Source organism: Colletotrichum gloeosporioides (assembly GCF_011800055.1).
Source record: "Colletotrichum gloeosporioides strain Lc1 chromosome Unknown consensus_41, whole genome shotgun sequence".
Classification (NCBI taxonomy): Eukaryota; Fungi; Ascomycota; class Sordariomycetes; order Glomerellales; family Glomerellaceae; genus Colletotrichum; species Colletotrichum gloeosporioides.
In genome coordinates, this window is record NW_025544686.1 from 410,656 (window position 1) to 420,200 (window position 9,545).

The 9,545-nt window shown below is 49.4% G+C and overlaps 7 protein-coding genes across 7 annotated transcripts; 2 read left to right on the forward strand and 5 right to left on the reverse strand.

Annotated features, from left to right (window-relative positions):
• Positions 1–406: 406 nt before the first annotated feature.
• GCG54_00005704 (uncharacterized protein) lies at positions 407–1,784 on the reverse strand (the record flags this gene model as incomplete). The annotated part of the gene is made up of 6 exons (XM_045405722.1): positions 407–672; positions 736–903; positions 963–1,072; positions 1,131–1,333; positions 1,406–1,644; positions 1,739–1,784. The coding sequence occupies 6 exons, from the start codon at positions 1,782–1,784 to the stop codon at positions 407–409; spliced, it is 1,032 nt and encodes a 343-aa protein (XP_045264824.1).
• A 2,319-nt stretch (positions 1,785–4,103) lies between these two features.
• On the reverse strand, positions 4,104–5,349 carry GCG54_00005705 (Aspartate aminotransferase; the record flags this gene model as incomplete). Its single annotated transcript, XM_045405723.1, has 3 exons — positions 4,104–4,506; positions 4,557–5,197; positions 5,272–5,349. 3 exons carry the CDS (start codon positions 5,347–5,349, stop codon positions 4,104–4,106), a joined length of 1,122 nt encoding a protein of 373 aa, XP_045264825.1.
• A 23-nt stretch (positions 5,350–5,372) lies between these two features.
• GCG54_00005706 (uncharacterized protein) lies at positions 5,373–5,678 on the reverse strand (the record flags this gene model as incomplete). Its single annotated transcript, XM_045405724.1, has 2 exons — positions 5,373–5,501; positions 5,526–5,678. The coding sequence occupies 2 exons, from the start codon at positions 5,676–5,678 to the stop codon at positions 5,373–5,375; spliced, it is 282 nt and encodes a 93-aa protein (XP_045264826.1).
• A 400-nt stretch (positions 5,679–6,078) lies between these two features.
• Positions 6,079–6,984, forward strand: GCG54_00005707 (uncharacterized protein; the record flags this gene model as incomplete). Its single annotated transcript, XM_045405725.1, has 2 exons — positions 6,079–6,138; positions 6,187–6,984. 2 exons carry the CDS (start codon positions 6,079–6,081, stop codon positions 6,982–6,984), a joined length of 858 nt encoding a protein of 285 aa, XP_045264827.1.
• Positions 6,985–7,302: 318 nt separating this feature from the next.
• Positions 7,303–7,710, forward strand: GCG54_00005708 (uncharacterized protein; the record flags this gene model as incomplete). Its single annotated transcript, XM_045405726.1, has 1 exon — positions 7,303–7,710. One exon carries the CDS (start codon positions 7,303–7,305, stop codon positions 7,708–7,710), a length of 408 nt encoding a protein of 135 aa, XP_045264828.1.
• Positions 7,711–7,993: 283 nt separating this feature from the next.
• GCG54_00005709 (uncharacterized protein) lies at positions 7,994–8,446 on the reverse strand (the record flags this gene model as incomplete). The annotated part of the gene is made up of 1 exon (XM_045405727.1): positions 7,994–8,446. The coding sequence occupies one exon, from the start codon at positions 8,444–8,446 to the stop codon at positions 7,994–7,996; it is 453 nt and encodes a 150-aa protein (XP_045264829.1).
• Positions 8,447–8,480: 34 nt separating this feature from the next.
• On the reverse strand, positions 8,481–9,324 carry GCG54_00005710 (Secondary metabolism regulator LAE1; the record flags this gene model as incomplete). The annotated part of the gene is made up of 5 exons (XM_045405728.1): positions 8,481–8,622; positions 8,679–8,728; positions 8,777–8,931; positions 9,082–9,208; positions 9,259–9,324. 5 exons carry the CDS (start codon positions 9,322–9,324, stop codon positions 8,481–8,483), a joined length of 540 nt encoding a protein of 179 aa, XP_045264830.1.
• Between the last annotated feature and the right edge of the window lie 221 nt (positions 9,325–9,545).

Genomic DNA, 9,545 nt, shown 5'->3' on the forward strand with positions numbered 1-9,545 from the left:
ACGAATAACAAGCCGTAGCCGATACAGATTGAGAGACTCTGTCTCGGTTCGATTGTGGGAATCAGGTGACAGTAGGAGTTCTGGTATTAATTGATGTCATTCGAGCATATTTGTCTCGTATCTGAGAAATGAAAAAGAAAATCCTTCCGACTCATATTAGACCAGGTCTAACAAGGTATGATGTGAAAACCGTCCCGCTATGATGCATCTATGAAAGTTCGTCATGAGTAATTCGTTCACACATATCCTATGTACATGCGCGCAGCTTCTTTGACTGCGCCTTGATTCTATGTTGATTTTCGTATCAGCGATGATGAAGCGGCCCGAGACATAGTACAGTCGGACCATCGATCCAGACTTTGTGCACTTTCAATGTCCAACAACAGCCGCCGATGAGTTGTTTGAGCTATACTTCGACTCCAGACTTTTGCGATCGGGTCGATGAGCTCGGAGCAACGTCCTCGAGATCTTGCTCTTCAATTGTTGGCAACGTCATGATGTCGAATCCAGTCATTTCGGACGCTCTCATTGGTGTTTTGACTGTTGACTTGTAATTGTAACCGTTGGACTTGTCGGAGTAGCCAGCTCTGCGGCTGGATCGGAAGTACGGTCTGAGAGACGGTAGGCTTGCAACGAGTAAACCGATATTGACATCTAATTCGCTCCAAAGTTCTGCGAGGAAATATGTGAGCAGGTGGCTAGCATGAGACGATCAATCAAGGGCTGGTGACATACCAACTAGGCCAAAAGGCAAGTAATCCACAGAAGCTGTTTGGATAGTGATGAACCTCACTAAGGAGAAGGTCATGTTGATGATGCCAAGCCCGAACGTGCAATAAACGCCTATTTTGAGCGCTTTTCTGATCTTCAGGTCGGGAATGATCAGCCACGGGATTGAGAACACTGCCCAGAAGTTCAAGTTAGCGCACAGGCCGAGGAAACGTTTGATCAATGGGACTTACCGAGAATATCCCCGAAGAAATGTAATGCCCATCCGACTTGGAACACGATTGCCGGAGAAGAAGCCGAGCACATCACATTTTCTGTTCCGACTACCCTATCCTCAACAGCCCTTAGGACAAAGGTCAGTATTGTCGAACTGAACAGATGTGGGAGGACGAGTGACTCACCAGTTCTTGCTGAGAGGCAAGCAGATTGTGAAAAGCAACAACATGCTAGTCAAGTAGGCCAGCCCTGTGTAGACAATGACGATCCACAGCAACATTCTGCGCCAATACATGAACACAGGGAAAAGTTGGACGTAGACGGCAAGGAGCGCCCCCTTGCACAGGTAAAATGTCGTGAAGAACGGTATACTGCTCGCCCAAAATAACTAATAAACAGCGATTAGTGTTGATCACAGACCCAACTCATGATTGAGTAGCTTGGGGTAAATGCTACTTACCCTCATAACCTTGATCACATCCTCATCACTGCCGTCATAACCATCTAGGGTGATTTTGATATTTTGCTTCAAAGCCCCCATGACCGTAAACTGGATATCGAATGAGGCTGTGGCTACCGCGGAGCACCAGGCAAGGCATAGAAAGTAGTCGCTCGGCATAAGCTTCCTCCCTTGTATGTTGATCCGGAGATGAAGGGACGCAGCAATCACTGCCCCCGCGGTGAGAATGGTCACCCATCCTGTGGTCTATTGGTGTGCCATAATTGTCAGCCAGGGATATCGCTTGGCGGGGTTTCGGTCTCTTCGAGAATTCGGGGTGGGGACTTGACGTACTATAATCGTTACCGCCTTCGGGGTCGGGAAATGAGCCATCATCCATCGTCACATCTTCACATCACGTTTTACCAGAGCGTCCCTTGATCAGTGATCGGGTGCCTGTAATTATAAAAGGAAGCACTGAGCGGGAAGCTGAGTCCTGCAAGTGACTAGTGCAAGACATACTGACTCCTAGCGCCGCATTAACATTCTGCTACGCACGCTTTCGTAACATGAGTTGCTGCTAACACTACGTACGATGCCGGATCCATCGTCCGGATTCGGGTGTGGCGCACCCAAATTCATCCTTATCGTGCGCATCGGATTTCCCGCGACGGGCGTTTTCGTTAAAGGGGCTACTTTGACAGATGAACGTGCCTGGAAAATTGCAGGACAATCTGGAGATGAATCGCTGAAACGTGTAACTTTCATGTCGGCTACAGGCTGGTTCATTGAAATATTCCCGAGCACGTTTGTCATCTGCCAGGGGTTTTTGAAAGGCGACGAGAAATCTGGAGTTGGATGTCTCGGAGGCCATCGGCACGCTGTTCCCCTATCAACTCAGGGCCATGTCTCAGATGGTTCTGATCACGACACAATTCAATTTGGCTGCACGAGCTGACATCCCTTGGCTATCCACTGCCGCCGAAAGCATACAATCTGCTCTTCGTCATGCTCTACCCGTCGAATGCTGCATCGTCAGCCGGCCATGTGAACTGCGAGGGCAATTCAACGGCCAAAGGATAAAACAAATCGGACCTTATTTAGCCTTGAATGTCTAAAGCCACGAGCCGTTCCAAAGCACAACGAGACAGATACCCTGAATGGTGGTGAGCCAAAGTCCGTGGTCCATGTGGTCGCTCTCCCCGTCTCGTGCGTAATCGCGTTGCCTTGCCGATCTGGCCAGCCGGTTGCGCGGCACTGGCACCGTCTTATGTGATCGTCAGCCACATCGTTCTGATAGGGGCCGCCATTACCGGTTATGTATTTGCGATGAACATGAGCACACTAGGCCTCTGAGGCCCTGCATCGGCCTGGCTCGGTTGAAGCCAGAGGCGAGCGCTAGGCTTGGGGAGCACGTGGGATGCGTCGCTGAACTTGGTCTGTCGCCCTTTTTGCAACGGGAACTAAGTTTTCGGCAAGATGCAAGGGAATTCAAAGGTCCACAAAAGCGATCTAGAACCATATGGCCCCGAGTTTTACGAAAAGTACGGACGTAGTGAGACTTTTCGCGCCATGGACAGCCAAGACTCGCTGACATACCAAACGATTCGAGCCAAGCATCTACCATGGAATCAATTTTGGAACATAAAACCATGCACATTGATGCCAAGTGCGTTATGGAAAAGCCGCAAGGTGGCAATTCGCTAGTTATTCAATTGGCCTTTAGAATCGGCTGACGGGCCAAATACCAAAAAGACTTCGGGGCTGTTCAAATAGTACTTCAAGTTGTTTAAAGTAAATAAGATTTCTCGCAATGACATGATATCACTATAACTGTTACAGCTGCACGCGTGGAAAAGACTTCATCTCCCTGTTTTATGCCCGGCCGGCGCCCTCTTCCGGACCGGGCCCGAGTCGGCCCCACTCACCCAAAAGATTACGAAAGCGGGCGGAACGGACTCGGTCGACGCGAGTGGCTTGGAAGCGTGGCGGGGCTAGGCAACCCAAATCACTCTCATCTCACTTGTGTTCACACCCTGACGCCCAAGGTAACCCGCGCATGCCGGGAAGCCAGTGGCTTTGCCCCCCGATGAAAACGTTTGCCCTTACCCGAGTCTACCTCTTTGCGATCTTTACGGTCAGCCAATCACCAGCAGTAAATATGCAACCGCTCACAGCGTATCCGCCTTCGGGGACAAGACTTGAATCTTCGGCGAGACTCGCCGTCGGACCGGCGAAGGCATGCCTTTGAGACGCACCGAAAGAAACCGGCCTCTCCAACGACTGGCATCAAGCCGAAGAATCGGGTGCACCTTCTTCGCTACAAATCATGAGATCAGTAGCAATGAAAGAGCCGGCTCTGGTCACAGAAATGGTCCAAAAATTCTCTAGCTGGCCAAGACCAACTAGGAGTGGTCAGTGGTGAAAGGGCCACCATCAGCAAAAACACAATCTCAGCCGAAGCTTCAGTGATCTGTGTACACTCCTGCACTGGGATGGGGAAAAGAAGAAGAGAGAAAACTGGAATACAGAGGAGAAGACAGGTATTTATACCCGTATCGAGTTGCGAATTGGCACGTTAGGCAGCAGGAAATATTTGGCCTCAGTTGGTTGCCTCCAGTTGCCTGAACTTTCCCGACTGAATGTGAAGTTAATCCCACCAAGGTGCCTTCTGTGGAGTTCTACCAATCTCTCTGACTTAAGGTAGAGGTCAAATTATTCAAAGCTTCTGCTGTCCGATCTGCCTGATGACTTCGTCAATGGCTTTGGCGGCACGACGCACATTATCCTCACTCAAACCAGCCACATTGATGCGCCCAGAACCCGGAAGGTGTACGTGATATGTGGTTACCAACGTCTTGCATTGAGCTGGCGACAGCGCTAGGCATCTAGCAGTCCTCATTAATTGATCATGTGTTTGACCGACTTGGTGCCACTTACGAGAATAATCCCTTTTCCTGGGTAAGATGCGACCAATCGCCTGGTGTCTGGATGCAATGAGATTTAATTCTACAAAATCGGAATTCTTTTGTGCACTCACTTTCAGGACGTTTGTCAGTTCACTGTATAGTGCTTGACGACTGCGCTTCAATCTCTCTCTCATGCCCTCAAGTTCCATGGCCCTGACACGTCAGTAAGTTTCGCTTTGAGTGATCAACCAAGGGTTGCTCACCAAGCATTTCGGAACTCGCCGTTGCTCAACACAATCTTAACTAGACGACTGCCGTAGGCTGGAGAAGAAGAATGTGTGTAACGAATCAAACTTCGAAGACGATCCTTGACATTCGCAGCCACTTCAATGGAATCCGCTACTACGTGGAGAGCTCCGCATCGCTCTCCGTAAAGCGCAAAGTTCTTTGAGAACGACTGACAAACAAGCATCTCCACGCCAGCTTCGACAAAGGTTCGGACACCAGCCGCATCCTCGTCAAGCCCATCGCCGAGGCCTTGATATGCAGTGTCGAAGAAAGGTAGCTGGCCATGAGATTTCATCTCAGTGGCTAACTCCTGCCACTGTTGGACACTAAGATCGACGCCAGAGGGGTTGTGGCAACAGCCCTGCAAAATAAACACACTACCTTGAGGCGCCGTCCGCACTGCTTCCAGGAGAGCGTCGAAGTTCACCGCGTGTTTGGATGAGTCAAGATACGGATAGTTCACAGTTTCCATATCAACATTGTGAAATATGTCGAAATGGTTTCCCCAGGTCGGTGTGCTGATGTATACCTTTCTGTTCGGAGACATGGCTTTCGAAATCAGCAGCGCGCCAAGGGCATTCGCACCGGTACCTGAAATGGTTTGGACGGATGAAATCTACCAAGCTATCAGCAACTTTACTCCTCCGACGTATGGCTTATTGCGAAGGGGCCTTGCGTAAATGGAAATACCTTGCCAGAAGCTAGTGCTTCACATTTGTCTCCGAACATCACCGAAGCAGCAAATTTGAGAAATTCAGGGTCACCCATTGTTGGGCCATACTAAAAGGTTCTTAGACATGATCGTCGCTCAGAATATTACAGGACACATACATCATGTCCCAGATTCTGTCGGTCAAGCTCTTTCTTGGCCTAGCTCCAAATTCGTCAGCTTTTTGTCCCTCTTTGCTACTGCGAGCAATCTAGGAAGTGATTTGACGACCTACCAACTTCACAACCTCCAGCTCTTGATACAAGCCAGACTCATTCCTGTATATTCCGACCCCCAAATCAACTTTTTCTGGGCTTTGATCGTTGTCCGAGTCCCTTTTGAGATCGAACATGGGGTCCGGAGGACCAGGTTTGATGTGCTCGAACATTGTAGCAGAAGCGATTCGTCTCGAGGAGTAAAATGGTTGTGTGAACGATGCCGAAGGCCCATCAACTCTCCAAAACTGTCTTCAAATTATTACTCAAAGGTGTGTGATAAGATCCTCTTTCAATAAGACCGGCGGGCGGTAACCGTGGCCGAGATAACAATTGTGCCAACATCCCGGCGCCCCACACCCAACTTACACGGGCTCGGCAAGGGCTGCCGAAACGTGCAGGACGGCGGGAACGGCTGCCGAGAATAGTGAACGTAAGCTGACGTTTCCATCTACCCCTCATCAATGGCAGTACGAGGGTTGGTTATTTATGCAATGCCGGCGATCAAGTTATTGGAACACAGGGTCTCGATGGGTTGTGGTTGAGTTGTGATCACTGTCTTCTCATTTCACCATGGCCTCGCTCTTTACCAACAGCTTGACCCGTCTCAGCGGAGCCGGCAAGCTATGCACGGTCAGTCGATTTTTACGCGGGAGCATTCCGGTGGCTAATGTTTCTTAGGCGATGGGAATCAGGCTGGTGACCAATACCCAAGTCGTCCATTTAGCGGCAAACGGAGGCTTTGATGCTCTCTTCATTGACTTGGAGCACTCAACACTTTCCATCCAGGATGCGAGCCAGCACTGCATAGTTGGCTTACAGCTGGGCATCACTCCCTTCGTCAGAGTTCCTTACCAATGTGGAAACGGCTTCGTCCAGAAAGTACTGGACGGCGGAGCGATGGGTGTGATCTTTCCGCATGTCCATGGTCGAGGTAAGATTGCCTCGAACGATGTTCTGCCTCAGCGAAGGTTCTCACAATCCATACTAGATGATGCTAAGGCGGCGGTGTCAATATGCAAATACCCACCTCAAGGCAAGAGGTCGATCACCGGACAACTCCCGCTGTTCTCTCTCAAGGCAACGCCCCAAGACACCATTATTTCTGAAACGAATAGAAACGGGTCTAGCGTCTTCTTGATGATTGAAACAAAGGAGAGCATAGATAACATTGAAGAGATCGCGTCAGTTGACGGCGCGGATGTGCTTCTAGTTGGGTCTAATGACCTGGCAATAGAGCTAGGAGCGCCAGGACAATTTAGGAGTAAGGAATTTCGGGCGGCTATGGAGACAATCAGTCAAGCTTGCGAGAAGCACGGGAAGATCATGGGTTTAGCCGGCATATACGATGATCACGAGCTTCATGACTGGGCAATCAACCAACTTGGTGTACGGTTCCTGCTTGGGGGACAGGACTCGGCTATCCTGGCGAGAGGAGCAAAAGAGACCATGGCAGCGATTTCAAAGGTGCCTCAATAAGGTCTCATATTGGGAAATATGACGGAAGCAAGCCGTTGGATTTCTAGTTGGCATGTGTTTTCTTGTTATTCGCGAATAAATGCATGATGCATGCCGCATCCCTTCTACATATTCAAAAGCTAAGGCGTCCGTCTGATTCGCCTACGACGGCTAGCCCGTGGGATCGCCGGTCGCAGTAAGACAGTGATTACATCATCGACTCCAAATCGATCGCAAGATACTTTTACTCCCCCCACAGTCAACAATTCGCGGGTGATACCTTCTTCAATCAATAAAACTAATCTGCTGTATCAAGTATCAAGTATCAACTGGTTCATCATGTCGTCTATCATTCTTAGCGTTCCACGTATCGTTCTTACAATCGAGTATTTCATCGGCGGCTGGCCCAGGATCAGCTCCTGGCCATTCAAATCCCTCCACGAAAGAATCTACCGAAAGTCTCAGATCACAGCGCCGCATCTTCATCCGGTGTATCCCTTTACTGATCCTCGGACCACCAAGCTACACATGCAATACATCGGGGTGTTGATGGTCATGGAGGGGTTCTTGTTGGGTTTTCCATGGACACGAGCGTCTGCCGTCACTCTCTTCCTCGGCTGTTTCCTGACAAGTTCAGGGTATTGGAGCCAGATGAGGGCGGGAATGCCTTACTGGCTTCCGGTAACAAACTTCATATTGGCATGGATAGTCTGGTTCATCGAGACAAGATATTCAAGGGGTAACTAAGGCGGGCCAGTACTCAACATATGACACACTCAAACTGAAGCTGCTTTTTTCAATGACGGTTACCTAACGCACGTTTATCTAATAACATGCGATGATCTCATGCTTTGAGGGCAGGCCTAGATGATGCCGAAACCTGAAGAAGGTATTCTTCATTCTAATCCTTGGCTTGAACGCCAGATTAAGGGCTACTATTAGAATGTCTGGTTGCGATAGGTTTCTGGCCATAAACTGACCATCTTACCCTTTGATTAGTAGAGCACTAGTTACCAATGCTTTCAAGTACTCACATCGAGAAGTACGCATGGACATTGGGGTCCTCAAACTCTGCCCGGCATCTTTCCAGTAGTAGATCTACCTCTTCCTTCTGCCAGCCATGAGCTCGAGTCAGATTTGCGAGGCACACCCCTTCCCATCCTGTGGCCAGGTTTCTGCTCATCCACCAAGCAAGCTCTTTGAATCTTGGTTCTTTTGGCCATGGATTTGTAGGCCACTTAAATTGCAGGAGCTCAACGTTCACGAAGCCCGCATTGACGAGTATGGCCTTGAGCCCACTCATATACCTGAAAGGCCTACCAAATGACTCTGCTGCTGACTCCAAAAGTCTCACGGACCTAACAATAGCTGACCCATCACGCAGACTACCATCGTCTGAAATAGGCGCTATGTCGCATTCGTTGAGCTCCAACCACCCTCCAGGACTAAGATTACTACCAGCTAAAGTCAGCTTTTCCTCCATGGCTCTTTCTGTTGCAAGGACGATTGAGCAAGACTTACACATAAGCCTGTGCAACATAGTCATCCCAATTGCCAATGTTTGAGTTCATCATGCGACTATGGATGTAATCAAAGGGCTTTGACCATGTCCAATCCTCTTCGATATCGTCAATCTCGAACATGACGTTTGCAGGGATACTTGGAATCCTGATAAGTACAAATGGTCAACTTTCTGAAGCATAGATTGTACTCACAACTCTGGCTGGATTGGAGAAAGGTCCACTCCGATTATCTGACAGCTCAGCTTTTCAACAAAAAGTTCGACGGAATAAGAGGAATTTCAAGAACACACCTCTGCCTCTGGATGCTCATCTGCAAGCTCGATGGCCCAAAGCCCGGTTCCGCAGCCCAGGTCGAGAACTCGACCAACACTAGAGCCTTCATGGAGCGAAGGTGCATTGGCCAGTCTGCCATTGAAAGTCAACCTGAACAGATGGTGTTGCAGATCTGCATCGGCGATTAGACAGGATTCATTGATTCCGCTCGTTCCGGGACTGGCAACCTAGACGTTCGGTCTCGGTTTCGTCGTTCGGGAGGGTGTATTCTCATTTTCCCGTCAGATGTTCTGCCACCATAACGTGGAACGTAACGACTCACTCCCGTCTTTGTACTTGTGGTATGTCCTCCCATTTTCAAAGCGGTGATCGAAAATCGAGCTGTTCAAGCTCCTGGTGGAGTTCGCTGCCCTAACAATCTCCATGTCCGCTGCTTCGTCCTCGAAACCCTATTTGGATTTAGCCCAGGAGTTGGGGATCACAAGGATTGTCAACTTACCTCGTCCGCCACCAGAATGATGTGGCGGTCGGCGACATTGGCGAACTGGGCACCATCTGAGTTCATTTTGACAGCAGACAGGGCTTGATGAATGAAAATGTGCCTCACTGCGTGGTAATCATTCGTGAGATTGCGCGCAAGATTCGGCACTGTTGTAAGATTTCTAAGCAGAAAGAAGTTGAGAGGGTTTGTCTGATGGAAGTGAACACCAAGTACCTTGGGTATCTGGGACAGCGTCGCTTGTGTATCCTAGGTAGTCCACACTTTTCCAAGGGCTCATTCCCAAC